The 20,146-nt window shown below is 37.2% G+C and overlaps 1 protein-coding gene across 1 annotated transcript; it reads right to left on the bottom strand.

The window, feature by feature from the left end:
* Nucleotides 1-464: 464 nt before the first annotated feature.
* Nucleotides 465-16,251, bottom strand: LOC100889464 (mitochondrial-processing peptidase subunit alpha). The gene is made up of 11 exons (XM_011673547.2): nucleotides 16,141-16,251; nucleotides 13,890-14,107; nucleotides 12,573-12,652; nucleotides 11,781-11,863; nucleotides 10,209-10,311; nucleotides 9,134-9,226; nucleotides 7,603-7,878; nucleotides 6,730-7,029; nucleotides 6,049-6,111; nucleotides 5,189-5,333; nucleotides 465-3,542 (listed from the first exon to the last, which is right to left on the bottom strand). The coding sequence occupies exons 1-11, from the start codon at nucleotides 16,212-16,214 to the stop codon at nucleotides 3,370-3,372; spliced, it is 1,608 nt and encodes a 535-aa protein (XP_011671849.2). The 5' UTR covers nucleotides 16,215-16,251; the 3' UTR covers nucleotides 465-3,369.
* Between the last annotated feature and the right edge of the window lie 3,895 nt (nucleotides 16,252-20,146).

The raw sequence follows: 20,146 nt of genomic DNA, 5'->3' as shown, positions 1-20,146 counted from the left end.
TCCAAACGGGAATAGCTAATCGGTTGATTTTAGTCAAGAAACATTGTTTTATAGCTTAATTAATGTATTGACCTTGAGAGGGAGCTATACAACATAAAGAGTTTATTATTAAACAATTTCAAAACTTTAGACTCGATTTCAACCGCGACAACGACCACTAAATATTGTAGGATCGCATATGCTTCCGATATGTTCATTTGAATCAAATTCATGACCGCATACCAAAACTTTGTATTACCTTTAACATTATGAACACTCTAAAATTGTAAGCTTTTGGGGATACCAAAAATGCTGATCTCAAGAAAGAAAGAGAAATAAGAGGTAATATGGTGATGAATGGACAAGGGAGGCTTTAAAGACCCTGTCTGATTTGAAAAATAAAATTGACGAATTATATGTCAACGGAAAGCTTAAAAGCCATAGATTACAATAAGATCAATAATGTGCTTTTTAGTGCCTCTCAGAGGAGTAACATTAATTATGCACAGCCCATCACCTCAGCTATATAGGCCAGCCGATCAGGTCCACATGTTATGTTATGAGGTTTTAATTAAGACAATAATTTTCCCTTTAAATTTGTACCGGTATTCTACGTGTATTCAGTTGTATTTTCATCGGATAGGATCTTTGAAGCGCAAACACTCCAAACCTTCTAATAAATTCTCTACTAGAGAAATCTGATAGTTCCAAATGAGTCAGACTGGGAGAATGGGGTAATTAAAATAACCTGATTATTTCATAAAATAAATTTAACCCAACTATTAATTACAATAGCTTTGGTAAATCAGTTGAATCATTAGTTATAATTGAATACCAACACAACTTTGCAATGAAAAAAAAGACACTGTACACCGACATGTGAGAAACAAATATGAATACATTATATGTAACTTGTCTCACAAAATATTGGAACAAAGGGAAATGAAAAGTGAACAACATTGGCCAGTTTCTCAAAACACATTGTGAGTCTCATTTCTTGTACATGTACATCTCCTAGAAACGTATGTTATAGGTATTAGTGTCATTTGTATGAAAGCAAAAAAATAAGAGAAATAGAACTTTGAAATATATCGGACCAATAATAAGAAAGTTATCAGTGTTTTGATCATGATATCATAAATCTATGAGAATCGCAAATTGATAATTTGGTCACTGGATTGTAATGTATTCATGAACAACGTTCCCATTTATTATATACAAGAATATCATGAATGTCTATTTTTTCTCCCAAGTGCCTGTGCTTGGGGCATGATTAAAAATATAGTGTGGGTAGCATATATTACTAAGATTCTCTTGAAAGAAAAAAGTGTTCCTGAGCCATACATTTTGAAAAATTTACATTTTAGTAATTTTGTGAGATGGAACAAATGGGAAAGGTGTCCAGTAATTCTTCACAGTGACACTGAAAATTCAGTGAATTCGGAGTGCCCATACTTACAGTGATTACAACTTATAAGAATGTTTAATTCTTTCATTTTTTTTCCGCTTTCGTTTAAACTTTTACCAATATGATTCTCTGATTTTTGTTGTTTTCTTTTAGAGTATTTTACTATTAACCAACTGACTACTGAATTCACATATTCTATATAGGTTTAATACAAGAGCCACCTGGTTCCAGTAGGTAATGAGTTAAGGTTGGATTTCTCTTTTAAACTAGCGCCTTCAATGGGATGTCCACAAACTTAGACTTAGGATGGATTTGAGAAACCTGCCCCATGCTATATTTAAGCTTCTGAATACAAGATATATGGCATTTACACTCAGGTAAGAATGAGGCAGAAGCAAGGGTAACATTCAATGAATCATGATTTCATCAGTGAACAAACTTAAAGTAATACACAATGTTGGTAAAGATCATCAAAGTCATCAAAGAGAAAGGGTGAAGAGCATTAGTTGAAGGCTCGGGCTTGGTAATGTGGAATAGTTTGCCATGTCCAATAAGGAATTCAACAACAGTCCAGTCCAATATTTCTCCATACTGGCGGATGCATAGACCGTGAATTTGAAGTTTCCAATATTATATTATATTATACCAATATGGCCTTTCGGCAAATAAGATATTTTTACTAAAGCTATTGGCTGGACCAACACTGATTATTACTTTCAATAAGCAAATAGCCAAATCAAAAATAAAATTAACAAAATGAACAAAAATAAAGAACAGATGATTGCAAGCCTTTATAAGCCGCATAGTTAACTCTTCCAGTGCTGACAATTCATGCTTGGGGATACTGCGTTGATAAATTTTGAAAATGATATTGTGATTGTTTTTCCTTGCTGATTGCTTTTGATGGTGTATTTTACCCAAGTCCTAACTGTATATTATGCTTGTAAGTATCCAGGGACATTCAGCTGTCCGTCCTATCTGAGCGACTTTTGCTCAACAGGACAGTCACCCAGAGAATTGCATATTTCAGAAAATAGAAACTGTGGGAGCTATTACAATGGGACAGTATAGCTCAGTATATAGCAAAGGCTTTGAGAGGCCGTGTACACAGTTCAAGAACAAAGTCATTTGACTATTACCCCTTAACTCCTAAATCCTTAGAATCAGACTTAAATACGTAGGATGGAAAGAGCTTTCCTACTAGCAGATACAGCCTTTATTAGCAATCAGTTAAAATAACCAATCAAAGAATCAATTGATGTTTCTGCATTTCAAAATGTATTTTGATGTGTGCGCGATTTAGTAGCAATGGCATATCTGCAGATATCAAATTGGTTGTATTTGTACATTAAAATCAAACAATAACAAGTATTAAGAAAAAAAGAATCCAAAATATAGCGCTCTTCTTTGATTGCAATGGTGAATTCTTTCTGATCATGACCAAACATGATGAAACCTGTATATAAAGACCGCTCAAAGGAGAAAAAAAGTGACTTTTATCAAGTGGTCTTTCAACAAAATGTTACTAAACTACAGATTTGCATGAGAAAGATTATTTGATCAAATACTTTTTTCAAAAATAGACATGTGGTCTTTATATCCAGGTGGTTGCTAAAGCAGGTTGGATTGTATTTACATCATGATGTAGCTCGTAGTTGATTGCAAAGGGTGTGAGCTCACCTGATCATGAGCAAATACAATAAAACCTCTACATAATTATAGGCCACTCAAAAGAAACACAAAATCTGACCTTTATAGACAGGTGGTCTTTCAACTGAAGTTCCCTATAATACAGATTTCTATGAGAAATACCATTTAAAGGATACAGAAATTTGATATTTGAGTTAGAGACAGGTGGTCTTTATATACAGGTGGTACATGGAGCTAAAGCAGGTTTGATTTTTTTTCTTTGAGTGCATCAATTGCAAAGGTTTGAAACTCTGAACATGAACAAATATAAAGACAACAAACTCCCTCCACAATCACCTCCTAAAGAAGGCATACTTTCTGGGCAGTCGACCTTCCTTGTGGAGCAGTCCAGCCTGGATGTCTGCATAGTCTGGTAGTTTAGTGAGGTCACCTAACGCAGCTACGGAGGGCTGGGACTGTAGCATCCTTCTCGCCACTCGCTTGATGTCTGCAGCTGTCACTTTCTCTGTAATTTTGAGAGAATATATATCAGTTAAACCTGAATACAGAGACCTGTACACATATATATATATATATATATATATGTATAAAAAGAAAGGAAAAAAACATGTTAAGATGTTCAGTAAAACCTGTATCTCAAGACCACTCAAGGGAAACAAAACAAGTGTTCTCTTTGTACAGAATGCTAAAGCAGTAAAATACTAGGGCAGAGCTGCCAACCTTGTGCGACCTAAAAAAGGAGTTTCAAGCAAGAAAAAGGTATTCATTATAACGAAACTTACAACCACGCGCGACACACTTCCAATGCAGAAATGTCCATTCCTCATGCTGTTTTTTCCATATTAGGACCTATAATTTATTTACAAGTAGGTATTTTGTTGTTGTTATTGTGGTATTATCAGCGTTTCATTCTTTTTGAGAATATTTCCTCTTACAGTATGTTTTCAAGTATGTTTTAACCCTATGTTAACTGGGGGGGGGGGGGGGTCAATTTGACCCCCCCCTGTAGAAATTTCGCGACTACTCCGAAATCGCGGCAGATATAAAGTTTTCCTTTCGTGACTTTTTACTTTCGAGTCTTACGCATCTTTTAAAACAATTTTTTTGAAAATCGGACCTACGGTTACAAGGTCACGTGACCTTTTGTCTTTGCATGTCAGCCCGAAAATCGCTCATTTTCGTGATTTGTGTACAAAACATATGTAAAAGTCATTTTTCCTAAGAATAGATAAAACATTGGTTATTCAGTCTTGTTTAAAGTTTAGATGTTTGTTTTGGGGTCAAAATAGTTGAATTGTAGTTATAAATGAAATAAAACAACAAAAAAAATAAAATACATAAGTTAAAAAAACAATGAAATACATAAGAAATTATAAAAACAAGAGATAACATAAGGAATAACCTGGCTCTTCCAATTTTTTGTGTTGTATTATTATTCCAAATGGTCTAATAAATGTATGTAGTGAAAAAGAATACGTAAAAATGAATAATCTATGAATTATGGGCAGAAATGTGAATTTGATGACCTTATTTGCATAAATTACCATAAATATGCAAATGAGTGAATTTTTCAAAAATTTGAAATTACCATAGTATTCTATACACTTCACTTGACATGCATGCAAATTTTCGCGGCGATCGGCGTGAAACGGCCGAGATCTTAGGGGGGGGGGGGGGGGGTCAAATTGATCCCCCCCCAGTAAAAACCTGGATTGAAATAGCCCAGTTAAAATAGGGTTAACCTTAGTTTTCTATTGAATTTGTGATCAAATCAACATTTTAGGGCAGTTGTTTGACGTTGCGGTATGTTTACAATAAGTAATCATAAGAATGTTAATCTACATCTGCACAGTTCAACTTTAGTTGATGTATTTAATAATGATTGAGCACCCCATTTGGCATTTCATATACAAGTCGTTCGTAACTTTATGAACAGCTGTATGAAACATCCCCCCCCCCCCCCCCCCCCCCCCCCCCCCCCCCCCCCCACCCCCCCCCCCCCCCCCCCCCCCGGTCAACAAAATAGATTAGATATCCGTTACACCCAAAAAAATCTTTCTGGATAACAATTTTATTTAAAAAATGTGCTTTTCTTTTTGAAGAGAGATAATTATATTTTGAGTATATTTTGAGTATTACTCTGTGTCTCACCAATAAGCTCCACATATTCCCTGGGATGTTTTCTGTTTCCTGTGGCAAGCACCTGTCTTCCGATGTCTTCAAAGACGACTGGTCTAGATTCTAGATTCATCATGAGCATGGATTGGAGCTGTCGCTTGGCTCTGCTCAGCTCCACCTGAAAAGGAATCAGAATGAGATTTGATTTTGTTTTGTTTTGTTAATCAACCCAAAGCTGGTTGAGAGAGTTAGTTGCGTCATCCACATGTTCAATAGTAAAGTAATAAGATGATTCATGAAGGTAATGGGAGGGGGGGGGGGGGGGGAAGGGGCGATACAGTTAATCTATTATTTTGATACAAAGTATACTATAACATTTAAAGTGATTAATATTATTCATACATGAATATTTAAATTGAATATACAGTTATTAATGAGACCATGTGATCATATAGTTAAAATTTAAAAGTATGATTTATTGTTTTTAAATTTAGTGTTGATTCTATAAAGGTTAAGCTTAAATTATTAATATGACCTACTCGGTGATTAATGAGCAATGTGTAATTTAACATTTGTTCAATTGACCTATGCTTTATGTACTGTATATACCTTGTAACCATGTGAAAAAAGAATTTCCATTTAATGTGGACAAAAAAAAATCAAATAAAATAATTTCTCCATATGTATTGTACACAACGCAGAATCGTCGATTCACCAATATGTGAAAAAGTGACTATTATATGACGAATATGTTAAGTCACAATGAGATGGACAATGAACTAAAACCTCTTGTTCATTATCCTAATGTAGTCACTAATGCACTCGCAATCATGTATTATTTATTAGTCAATTAGCAATAATTAAAAATCATTTTGAGATATAGATGGGCTCACCTCTTCTACAGTTCCTGCCATGTACACAAATTCTCTGACAATGACCTCTAGAAGTTCTCGAACCTAGAAAAAAGGTAAAAAAAGGAACATCAGAAACTAAACTAGGCAAAGAAAAATTGTGTCATTACTAGTTTTCATATCAATCACAAAATAAGTATTTGTGGATTGGCAAAGAGCACTTTTAATATGATCAAATATATTTCTACTTGCACAGCTACACCATCAATAAATGAAATAGTATTTATCATTTCTGTGACATCAGAGTAGAATTATTTGTATTCTTTTGCCAAATTCATGCATGATTGCATTTGCTTAAAGAAATCTCTTCTTTATGTCAACAAACAAGTCACTGTCTCAAAGAAATGCTGTTCAGATGCTGCTTTTGCAGACAGCTATATTCGGCGGCTCACCTGCCAATATTAAACAGAAAAATAAAAGGAAAAAATTAAGAATGCGGTGTAATTTGTATGCTTTTACACATAAGTTTTCTGGAAAAAAAAAGGAATGTAGGATTACTAACACAAATATAAAGGCCTGAAAATAGGAATATTTTCATAGAAGAGGAATGATTTGGAGTTATGCTACAGAACTCCTTTGGTTGTCCATAACTTTCAAGAACTTGATAGTGTACTTGAAAGGTCCAATAAAGTGAGGCTGATATTACATTGTTACATTGCTTACCATACTGGGATGACAGCTAGCCTGTATGCAGAAGATGCCACTATCCTCATAGCTGTAATGAACAGCGGCTGCCGAGTACATCCAATGGTACCTGTTGAGAACGTTGAGGTAGAGACGGGTGTACATCCCTTTGCCAGGACCCCCTGCGGAGAAGGAGCCTCCTCCACCCATCAGCATGTTGAGGACTGCGAAGGAGATGAAGTCAGAGTCCTGGTGCCCACAGCTCTCCAGGGCCAGGATCACATGGGCAAGTTCAGGGATGGGCGTGCCAGGGGCAATGTTGGACATGTCCTTGTTGATCTGCAGAGGAAATGCAAGTATGATATAACTTATTAAAGGGGCTGTAGCATGACGAGACTATACATGTATGTCTTTCCCGTGGCCTGACTCGGGGCCTATCGGGTATAATACGACTACGTACGATGCTAACGCAGTAGGCCTACATTTTCATGTGCGTGCAACTACCCTAAACTGAAGCAAGTTTCACACATGCTAGCGAGCGCTGACCCAGTTCATCAAGTCCATTCGTTTACGTGCAGTTGTCCAAAAATGGACGTAGATGGCGTCAACCAGTATTTCCCATGCTACAGCCCCATTAAGGTACTATGTCCCATTTGCAGCCAACATCAAATTCTGTAGAACTTTGCAGAAATTATGAATATGTCACTTATGTCCTATCTGTGAAATGTAAATGTTAGCAGTGTCCTAACATTCAAATTATGCAAGAAAACCCGTTTACCTTCTAGACTTCACTGTCAGACACTATTGAGTAACTGACTGACTTCTTTACTTTCTTTGGTAATAAATTAAACATACTTAAAATGAGCTGTAAAGGGTACATGTGCAATATATTGGTGTAATATTCCCACTTACCTTCTGTAATCCTCCAAAGTATTGGGATATTGATTTATCAACCCTTCCACCCATCTCCTGAATTTCAGGGGTGCTCCATGTCGGTTTCGTATTGACAAAATATCGTTTTGCGAGGTCGACGAGGGCTTCGTGGTCCATGCCGACCCCGGCCAGGACCATCCTCTCAGGGACCAGATAGTTGTTCATATATTGTAGGAGGGTGGGGCGTCCAATAAGGGGAATGTTCTCCGTCGGGCATACCCTAGGCAGGCCCAATGTGTTGTTTTTATAGGCAGCCTGTGTTGAATGAAGACAAAAATGGAAGGGGAGGAGTTGAGGATTAGGTCTGGATGCCCCTATTTTGTACAATCACACTAAAGATTGTGGAAAAGTCACCACAGAGGTCAACTGTCTATCATGGCTACCAATAATGTTATTATACATGTAGGTTTTCCTATCCATTTTTAACACCTCCTTTCATTCAACATCAAACTTTTTGTCATTCAAATTCTGCCCGAAACTTTATGATCTTGCACATTTTCGAAATTTGTCCATTAAATGTTAACATTTTGCATCAAATTTTGTGAAAGTCAAATTCAGTTTGTCATCCACAGCTGCCAACATACCATTGCTTTTATCAATTTTGTAATTTTGCAATCAGTTTCGTCAATGCGCCATTAAATTTGTCTCAAGTTCAATTGCTATTATGGATACATGTTATGCTTTGTCCTTCCATTTCTACATGAATGTTGCTTTGTATATATGGATGCATATTTATTTTAGCGGTATAGCTGCGTAGGTCTATGAGTTATCTTTATCACTCTCAGAAAAATTCGAGTGAATTCTTTATCTCCCTGTCTTTTATTCTTCTTTTTGAATATTCATTGATTGTTTCTGCTCATATTAATTCCTAGTCTTGCCTTCAAAACAATTAATGACATGTAGTGTGGACACCAAGCCACCACTTCAGGGGATTCACACAAATAAAATAAAGGTGTATATCGCTTTTATGAGAGGGAAAACTATATAAGGCTTACGGAAACAGGTATACCTGATATATCGAAAAACATATCAGGGGGGTGTTTCACAAAGGTCCTAAGTTGAACTTATCTTTAAGTTGGACTTAACAATTATAGAAAGCCGTTAGCATCTTTGAAAATATTTTGTAAAAGTTATTTTAAAAGACATTAAATATTGATTCAATTCATTCATATTGTCTATTATCAGGGAGATTTCATGTTGGGTGGAATTTATGGAAAGTCTAAAATACTTGAATTTTTGCTTTTTAATATATTTTATTTTAAGGCTACAATTGGCTCTCCATAATGTTGAAGTCCAACTTAGAGTTAAGTTCAACTTAGGATTTTTGTGAAACACCTCCCTGGACTCTCATTCTGCTTCATAAAACTTGTTATCAATAACAAATGCTGAAATGTCATGACAAATTAGCTCTTAGCCAATCAGATGCCACGATTTCAGATGCTTATAACTTGTAAGTTGTTATTGACAACAAGTTTTATGAAACAGGGTCCAAGTTGTTTGTTCTGCTTACTGCATGTATAAGCTCTGTCATCATTATCTCTGGATCAGGAGCCATGTCCAGGGCTTCTAATTCAAATAATATTGCCTGCCTGCTATCTTCAATCTACATCGGGTGAGACAAATTGTTCAATTCAAATTAATTCAAAAATGGTTTATTAAACAACATGATTTGCAGCAAAAAGTTGAATTGCACATGAACAGGATAACATTTAACATCAACATTCAAATTGTATGGCAATATAAAAAAATTGATAAAAAATGTCGTCAAATTACAATCATCAATGTAATTATAAATATAAAATACATTGTTAAAGAGAAGGTTGAGTTCTGGGAAGAGGTAAAAAAATAATTTGTGAGCGTTATCATTGTTATTATGCAAGGGTGGAAGAACATCAGATTAAACATGTTCCCTGAAAAGCATGGCTCTTCAAATGCCTTCATATTCTAAATATGACATGAAACATCGTAAAAATCGGGGGGTAGGTTTTTTTCGCCATGTGCTCGTGTAGTCCCATATACATCATTCTGTGTTCAGTGCTTGTAACTTTGCCAAGATTTGGCCAAATTTCTTATCATTTTGATGATTCCAGAACCTTGCAATACACACAAATATTTATATACTAGATGATCAACCTTTTCTGATAGATTCCACACCGTTTCTTTCACAATGCAATCACATGACCAGAACTCAACTTTATCTTTAAGAATCTGAAAAAGTTATATACAAATATCAATAAAATTGAAAACTTATAAAAATTAAAATTGATTAATAAGACCAATTATTCCATGAAATTAAATTGTGAGACTGGTACCTGCGATTCAGAGCCAAAAAACATGAAATTGACGCAGGGGGGGGGGGGGGGGGGGGTAAGAAATGGGCAAAGGCAAGTCTTCAGTCAGTGAGCAACCAAAGCGCCCTTCTAGAACCACTTCTGCTTCTAACCAGTATATATGTTTAATGTTGTGACACAAATTTTTCTAAAGAGGTTGTATTACAGTTCTACACATACATTAGTTGTAGTTCAGTATTTAAGAGGATAAGCCATGAAAAACATTTAAATACAAGTAATATTATCTTCACTTACTTCTGTGTCTGAGAGCTTTGGTTTAAAAACAACCTCTGAAAGCAAGTGAATCACATCTTCTAAACCACCTCTATTTGCAGATACCCCATATACCAGTGTGTCCCTGAGAAAATAGCAAAGAAAATCACAACATTTGATAATACAAGTGTGTATGTACTTAACATAGCAACTCTGTTGCACTTCAAAAACAATACATTTAAAACTGATAGTGAATGTACCTTAGACTGTACGTGGCTGGATGGTAGAGTTGCTCTACCATTAAGCAGTATGATTTCAGACAATGGAAATAAAACCATAGTACGCACTTGAAAAGCCAGCTTCTTCAGTATCAACCCTTACTGTACTGGGCTATTTTGAGCACGATCTCGACCGTCGAAAGTCCGACGAACACGAAAATTTGCATGTTTGTAGATATTTACGTAAGGAGCAAGATTGTATAATTAGTTTTTTCCTAATATGCAAATTTTTGTTTTTTGTCGTTAGCAAAATGCTAATTTTATGCATTTTACAGAAAACTACATATTTGTCTGTAGATTTGTGAAGAATCTTGAAATTGTATTGAATAGATCTTTCCTTCATCTCAAATTCATGAGGTTACATCATTTTTATGATATTTGAAAATGCATAGGTTAATTTGCATAAGTTATGAATACGCATTCATGAATATCAAATCTGGAAATATAGAGGGAACTAGAATCATTACAAAAATTGTCAGACTCCACTTTTTGAATGTTAATTGAAACTCATTATTCATCTGAAACTTCTTATTTAACACAAAATAGTTATTTTGATGTAATTAATAATGATAATTTATGCAAATTTGATGCGATTTCAAATATTTATTTTCTTTTGTTTTTTTATTTCTTATTTTATCTATTGTTTTATTTATAATGTATTCTTTTGTTCTGGAATACATCAAGTTACTTTGAAAAACATATAAATGCAATTTGATAGGAAGAAATACATCTAAACCTGTATTCACATTTCTGCTTAAGTACATGAATATATGCAATTAGAGCATATTTTTTATGACATGCGCATACTAATTGTTACATGTATGTAACACCTTACAGGTATATCCGATTTCAACGAAAATGGTATCAAAATGTGCGTAAGACTTGAGGGGAAAAAGTCATGAAACAAAAATTCAAAATTCCAAGCAGGTTGTGGCGCAGTACAATAAGGGTTAAGGGTTAAGTCAATTTTTTCTTCCTGGATGATCTAAATGCATGTCCAACAGGATTACACAAAATGTTGCTCTGACTTATGCTTTAGTGACAATTCCTCAGGGCTTTATGCATTCAAAGATACATGATTGGGTTGGGGTTGAAATCTTGAGTTTTAGATTCCGCTTAGTGATAGGTTGGGTATAGCGTTTGGTCCAGCTTTGAAGTTAAGAATTAGGTTACGGTTGGATATTGAAGGTAGAGCAATTGTCAAAGCATGTGTTGTACAACCTAGAAATTAGAATTGAAATTAAAGACGAGCATTGCAATTTTGTCATGATGACAAGCTAGTGTCAGTCCTAAGGAAAATCAATTTTCTTCTTTTTGAAAGAGTTTCATACTTTACCTTGATGCTTGGCAATCACATATTCCGCCATGTTCTTCTAACGATTGAAGGATTTCATCTCTACTTTCAAACTTCTCTGTTTCCTGTACAAGGAAAACAGAAGACAGTTTTTATTTCATAGTGGTTGTCAAGGAAGTCGAGGAAGACCATTGCATTACATATTATATTAACAAGGTGAAGTACATTTTTTTTTTTTTAATAATTAAAAAAAAAATAAATTAAAATATACCCATTTTCTGACCTACAAGCCAGATCTGGGCATTGTCTTATAAACAGTTGCGATTGATCGCAACGTATTTTGATATCAATTGCATCTATACGAGATAGAAGACTTGCGATTGATTTGGATCAACAACTCTTTATAAGACAGCGTCAAAAGAAAAAAACAAAGAACAACTGTTTGGTTCTGTTTTGGTACAATATCAAAGGGAAACATAATAAATACTCTCACTGTTAAAAAAAGTAAAATTCTTATTGTCTTTAAAGTGTAACTTTTGTTGTTGTTGCTAACTCTTTGGTAGACCAACCTGTTTCCTATGATATGCTACCATGTATAACGTGAAAAACATTAGCATGGATTGCATCAAAAAAGGAATGATTCAACAAATTCATGATAAATATCAGAAAGGGGAATAGTCATAAGTTTCATATCTCTATGAAAGTGCAAGCGGGTAAAAAGTTTGAAGTTTATGCTTCAAATATTTCTAGAGAAATCTAGTGAGATGGCTGGCTGGACAGCATGAACATGTTGCAATAGTCATACCATTTAAAAAGCAGGGATGTCAGACTTACCCCAAAAGCTGTCTTCTCCATAAAATGTGCAATGCCTTTTGGATAACCTATTTCATGTCTTGATCCAGAATTCACCAAGACTGTAAAACACAAACAAACCAGATGTCATTTTGTAATAAAATGCTGAAAGAAATTCTGGAATCACATAATGAAGAACTTAAAGGTAATACAAAGTTTTGGGAAATTTTGAAAATTGGGTGGATAGTGATGATGATGATGATGATGAACAACATTTGTATAGCGCCATTTATCTGCAAAAGCATTCAAAGGCGCCTGGCTCCCTCAATATGATTCTTTACAATTTTGATATATTTGGATGCCCCTGTGGATGTATTATAAGCACTAGAAAATTTAGCGCCTAAAACACTTCTGCTTTCGAGAAAAATTGAAAATAATTTTTTTTATAAATTTCAAATAACGCCTACGGCCGCACAGTGGTAGCTGCGACCATGAAAATCTCAGAATATATAGTTGTGATATATAATTTCCGAACGGGAATAGCTAATCGGTCGATTTTAGTCAAGAAACATTGTTTTATGGCTTAATTAATATCTTGACCTTGAGAGGGAGCTATACAACATAAACAGTGTATTATTTACAATTTCATAACTTTAGACTTGATTTCAACAGAGACAACGATCACTGAATATTGTAGGATCGCATATGCTTCCAATATGTTCATTTGAACCAAACTCATGACCCCATACCAAACTTTGTATTACCTTTAAAATAAACTACTATGCCAGTCCTTGTGCTACTTTCTATTATCGGCACATTAGGATGCCCTCTAGGTTTTGGTTGGAGGTAGAGGATCTTGCCCATTTTTAGTTTGAACAACATTATCACTCTAAAACACTGAAACATGGTGGGCAGTAATTCTGATTCTTCTTCCAACAACAAAAATCTCCTGTGTGTGTGAACTTGTGAAGCTTCCTATTAAATATTCATAGGTCCCTATTTTTGTTTCATCTTAATAGACACAATTTTGTGAAGATACAAAAACAATACCTAATACTAGTATTCAAATAGGAAGCACTAATCTGATTTGTGTATGGATAGAGTGTCCAAACAAAAAATACAATCATAAAGGAAACATTTGTACAAGCAGGATTCATACTTTTCTAAACTGAACTTCAATACATTGTTAGAGATACTGCAAAGAACTTGCAAATCAACAGTTTAGAGCAACAACGGCAATAACTCATATACTTTAACACTGAGTTAAAGCCCATCTGGCTTTGAACAGATGAATTGATTTTTATGTAAACTTTTATTTCGTCTATCCTCAACCCATTTTTCAAAACTTTTATATCTTACCTCCAACTGTACAGAACTGGCCGAACTTGTTCATGGATGCAACTCTCAGCCCATTGTCTAACGTTGTTATGTCAGTGTGCACAACGTCATGTGAAACAGCAGCGTATATGGGTTGTGGAATCCCTGGAAGGGGCTGGGTCAGTGGGACACCCTCTACAGGGGACGCACTGCCAGCACTGCAGTACTGCCTCTGACATAGTAGTGATGATTTTCTGGGTCTAGATAAAGAACAAAAGCTCATAAACTTAATCTATGTAATGATTCCAATGAATGATGTTTGGATAATAACACAATTCTCTCTTAAAAATTGGGTTGCACTTAATATCATCATAGCCCATCAAAAAGTTAAAGAGTACCAGATTATTCAAAACAGATACCAAGATTTTCAGGAAAAGACAGAATGTGGAAACATTTTTAAAAACTGGATTGGCAATATCAAGGGCTAAATTCATGCAATGGCCACATACTTATTTGCAGTGGTGCCTTTCTTGCTGCATCAGCACCCCTCCAGGCTCCAGAGATTCTGAATGTTCAGTCCACTTTACAAAGTTTTTAGCCACCATTAGCATTTGACCATCATATCGTCTATCCCAGTTTATGTAACCCATTGAACAACCAATGTGGTGTGCTCTTCAAAATTATGATCAATCATAGTGCCTCAGGGACAATGCAGCATTTAACAGCTCTCCCCTCCTCCTCCTCTTCTTCTCTTTGGGTTCTGAGCTTCTCCATATTCTTCTTGATCTTCCTCCTTTTCTTATCCTTCTTCTACTTCTGCTTATTCTTCCTCCTCCACTCTTTTCCTTTTCTCCTCCTCCTCCTCATTCTTCTTCCCTCCTTATCTTGATGAGTTGTGTTTCCCTATGTGTATACTACACATTGTATGTGTATTGATCATGTTGATATCTGACAGCGTGTGCTAGCCTTAAGGGCTCCCTCGAAATGTTTTTTATGATATTGATCGAGGGAGCCTTAAACGGCACCCATAGGGTCCCATGGAGAGGTAGGTAAACAACATCTCAAATGTGTCCAAAATCCCGCTTTCCCGCACCCGCCCAATACTGGACAGTGGCTTTGATGAATTTTATGTTAGGTGTAATCGTAATGATATCCTGAATTTACAAATCGGAGGTAAAAACAAGGAAATAATAGCAATTTTCTTACCAGACCGATGCAGCTCAGCTCCGTTTTCACGTGTACCGTGTGAATTCACGATCTCTACACAATGGTGATGACCTCTGACTGGCACTTCGTAAATGTGCTGCTTCCGTATGATGCGCTGAATAACACTCATACAGCGAATTATACGGAAGCAGCACAATCACGGAAGTGCCAGTCAGAGGTCATCACCATTGTGTAGAGATCGTGAATTCACACGGTACACGTGAAAACGGAGCTGAGCTGCATCGGTCTGGTAAGAAAATTGCTATTCTTTCCTTATTTTTACCTCCGATTTGTAAATTCAGGATATCATTACGATTACACCCAACATAAAATTCATCAAAGCCACTGTCAAGTATTGGGCGGGTGCGGGAAAGTGGGATTTTGGACACATTTGAGATGTTGTTTACCTACCTCTCCATGGGACCCTATGGGTGCCGTTTAAGGCTCCCTCGATCAATATCATAAAAAACATTTCGAGGGAGCCCTTAAGGCTAGCGTGTGCTGTATCAGTAAGTTGAAAAAATTGTATTTTACTGCTATCTAGGTGTCATGAATTGTCACTAAAGTACCGATTTTGAGTGAAATCACTTGAGTTTTGTACAGTAGTGTTTGAAATGTTGAGAATAAATAGCACAGCTTTTAATACACAGCCAGGATAGTAATGCCGCTATGTGTGCGCAAGTTCTTCATGCCATGTCGCTGCAGTCAAAATTCAAAATCATGAAAATGTTGATTCAAGCTATCTCCACATCAAATGAAACAAAACGCAGAGTAAAAAATTCATTCAGTGTTACTGAGGCAGCTCTGATAAACAAACAGAAGGAGAAAAAAAGCAAACATAGGGCAAAAGAGAAGGGAATGATCATTCAACGAAAAGGAAAAACACCCACAGCTCGATCTAGGCCCTAGGCCTACACAGAAATGAAGATGTGGGGCCATACAAAGGCAAAATCTATTCACACAGCACGCAAGGAAAACAAAATTGCCTCATTTACCGGAGCTCTAACAACTGATTCTAGAGTAATTTTATATCATCTGTTGTACTAAATGGCAATTAGTATATCATATAAATGAATGAAACGCATACCTATTCCAAAATGAGCATGAATGTTGATATTTCGTAAACTTTTGGGCAATCCGGCGAGAAACCCGTGAAGCCATGATGCAATGCGATGCTTTTTGAGCTCTTCAAACAAGGCTATTTCTAAAACAAATTGGGCTTTACGAAGACGAAGGCAGTCAGTATATTCAAAATATTCATAGAGATATATACTTAATAACACTAGAGGGCGTACTCGCTCAAATTGCTGTGTGGACCTGGAGCTGTGGCCGCCATTACTAAGGAGGGCAGAAAAACGAACGACCCAACAAGATACTGTGCACAACATACGTGGAAAAAATTGGAGAAGCCAGGTTCGTGCGTTGCATTTGGATGTTCGAACCGAAGAAAGAAAGGGAACTGCATAATATTTCACAAGTAAGTTCTTCTTAATGTTATGTTGACTAATAAGGAGATTTTAGAGCTAAAAATGTAGTTTATGCAGTGACTGTAGTCTGTACCCGGGTTGTCTCATGACAAGCCACCGCAGCTCCTGCAGTAGACCGAATTTTCCGTCTCTTTCGTTCGTTAGCCTCTTATTGGGGTAGGGTCGGCTCTCTCTTTAGAGACGGAAGCCGTTTATACACATGTCCTTGCTAACGCCACGGCCAGTTCTGGTCGTAGCGTTTTGCCCCCAAAATCCCCCAAAATGTCATTTTACCTCGAGCATGTTATATTGTAAATTAGGCCTAGGCTATAATAAATCAGTTCCACTTACCAACTTGACTGAAATAATCAGTTTAATAGTCCCTTTTTAGGAAATTATGGGTCAAAATCGGAATCCATGTTGAAAAAGATTTTCAAAATGGATTTCGATTTTGACCCATAATTTCCTAAAAAGGGACTATTAAACTGATTATTTAAGTCAAGTTGGTAGGTGGAACTGATTTATTATAGCCTAGGCCTAATTTACAATATAACATGCTCGAGGTAAAATGACATTTTGGGGGATTTTGGGGGCAAAACGCTACGACCAGAACTGGCCGTGGCGTTAGCAAGGACATGTGTATAAACGGCTTCCGTCTCTAAAGAGAGAGCCGACCCTACCCCAATAAGAGGCTAACGAACGAAAGAGACGGAAAATTCGGTCTACTCCTGCAGCAGCGGAGCGCGCCAGTCCACGCCCGCCGGGCTGGGGCAGGCATGGGTTAAGGTTCTGGGGATGGTGATGGGAAAATTCTGCTGCGCCGGAGTCGCTCGCAACTCCAAGAGCCAGAGAGTCCAACTCGGAAATATAACTCCATGAGCTTGATTCTATTAAAGAAAAGTCTAGAATAAAACGATACAATTAATTTTATCTTATCTAATTTCAAGATAAAAATCAAATGGCAACTACTTTAGATCTATATTTTAACTATAGACTCTCAGGGCTGTCGTTTAAAGCCGGTAACCGGTAAAACTTGCCGCCTATTCACTCGTTTCTTACCGGCTATAATTCCTATAATAAACCTTGCAAAAATCACAGAAAGTAGATCTAAATCAATGCTAATCCAAAATTTCCTTAATTTCGTCCAAGATATAATTAGTGCCGCACATACACGGCCGCAGTCGACGAAATCCCTTACGATCACGAACGCGACGTCGTCCGTACTTACCTAGACCTATCTATCTAACGTTACATCGCAGTACGTTCTCCCCCCACAGCGCGGCGGCTAAGCCCGCCCGTCCCTACCCCATTGCGATCCCGATGTGCACGCGTGAAGACGATGCACTGCACAAAATTACACACTGATCATAACAAAACTGAAGCTAGCTCGCTGTAACCAAACTATCCGTTGCCGATTTGATATTTGAAGATCACGGAAACCGGGGCCTATACACGTGCGTGCAATGTCTAGAGACAACGTACTTTAGATTCTGAGATGCGCAAATCGGCGACAGAGTTTTGAACTTGCTGAGTTTAGGCCGGTGTGGTAGGCGATTTGTTCCGGGTTCCGCGGAACAAATCGGCGCGCCGATTTGTTCCGCGGAACGAATCTACTGGATCGACTCGTTCGCAGATACGTTCGAAAGCCGCCGTTCTTATCCAACATTGGCCGAACGTTTCTGCTTATATAATCGCGTATATTTTTATTACTTGTGTCGAATAAACATGGTAAAAATAATTTTTAGCTTTATCTTGATACTTTTGTATTTATTGTTGGAATGAAAACCAATATTATTTTTTTTTGAAATATTACTTAATAATAAGGTTTATAACCTCGTACGGAATTACCCGCGCGCGGTACGAAAAATAAATAAATAAATAACCTACTGACTAGTATATGCGCATAGAGTACATGTTCCTAAATTCCTTCACATCTCCCCTTTCACATGTCCCTCTTAGGTACCTTCCCCCTTATAAAACCACCTCTCATTTGGGACCCTTTGAAATAAAATTTAAATTTCCCCCCTGCCCCCCCCCCCCCCCCCCACTAACGCAACCCTTGTTACGCTGTCCCATATTCCCCTTTTTTTTTTCTTTTCTTTTTCTTTTTTGCTGCGTTACATGCATGCAGGCTCATGGTTTCTTTTTTAAAATTTTGTATGGATGATCAGTTAATCACAAGTATTTCCTTACACCACACTGAATGGCTTCACAGTTTCTACATCGAAAGCACATGAGAATAAAGATAACCACTCCATGCAGGCCAGTTACATGGGCAATGAGAAAATTATCTGAAATTTCAGAGAATGAGGCCTTTCTGAGACTGAAGTATTCTAATTTTTTTTTAAAAGGGAAAGAAAAAAAAGTGTAACTTACAGATGGGACACCCATCACAGATTCAAAGGGCATGCTTACAAGGGAAATGCATAAAAGGTACAGGGGCCACTTTGTCAAAGTATAAGGTGCACGTAGCAACTGTGACAATTGATATTAAAATGGCACTTGGAATAAGTAAGGAAAGGGTGCGCACTACAGCGGCGGATCCAGGATTCGAAAATAGGGGCCGGGCACAGCCCAAAAATTTGAAAAACGGGGGGGGGGGGGGGGGGGGGGGGGGGGGCAGGCGATAGTTTTCTGATATTAGGCCTACATGTACGTGAAAATGTACGCGTGAAATTAGTGGTTTCCAAACAAGGGGGCGCAACAGATCTGCCACTGTATGTAGCGGAATGGGGGGGGGGGGGGTATAGACACACTATGCTATGGCTCTGTTTAACACTAACTTTTGTCGGCTAGTACCAAGGGTTGAAAATTCAACAAAATATGTCGGGTTTTTCTTTTATTTCTTTTTTTTTTATTCTGCCGGATCAACACGTCTTTTACTTGAGGAATTTTCTTTCTCTTCTTTTCTTCTTCTTTTTTTTTATTGGCCCTTCTTAATTATCAGCTCGACCACTCATTTCTTTTTGTGTTGACCCCGCCCCCCCCCACCCCACCCCGCATCTCTTTCATTTAAACTACATGTACATCGCGGCATGCAGCCCACATGCATAATTAGATTCTGTGATGAAGCCCGGTAATAGGTGGTTGACGTAACACGATATCATAATTATAAAGCAGCATTCAAACCAAATTAGAAGGCCTGATTAGAAAACACCCCGACATCTGCTTTTACAGGCAAAACTAAGCCTATGGCAACAACAGCCCTTTTTGCTAGACCACCCATGCAGTCCCCGTCGCTTCCCGACGGCGCTGTCTATAGTTACTGTTTGTGGTCAATCATCGGGCCGCAATTATCAACATATTTGAACAACGGGAATCTGCATTTCTAGTCAAGTTCTCAAATTGGCAATCGTTGGTGTAGCTAATTTGGAGAAGTTTGATTGGTTGCAAAGGCCGACCAGAATAGTTCATTTTGCTTTAGGGGTGTACCATGGCGTGTATTCAATAATACGTGAGCACGCACGCTCTCCGATGAGATTCGGAACGGATCGGCGGCTAAATATCCCGCCGATTGGTTCCACGGAATGAATCGCCTGGCCGGAACCGATCGCCTGTGACTAGCGGAACGAATCTACGAATCCGGAACAAATCGACGGGTACATATCCAGGCGATCGGTTCCGGAG

Source organism: Strongylocentrotus purpuratus, unplaced genomic scaffold (assembly GCF_000002235.5).
Source record: "Strongylocentrotus purpuratus isolate Spur 01 unplaced genomic scaffold, Spur_5.0 spur5_scaffold_4, whole genome shotgun sequence".
Lineage (NCBI taxonomy): Eukaryota > Metazoa > Echinodermata > Echinoidea > Camarodonta > Strongylocentrotidae > Strongylocentrotus > Strongylocentrotus purpuratus.
The sequence above is the reverse complement of the archived record's forward strand: the minus strand, read 5'-3'. Positions and strand labels throughout refer to the sequence as shown.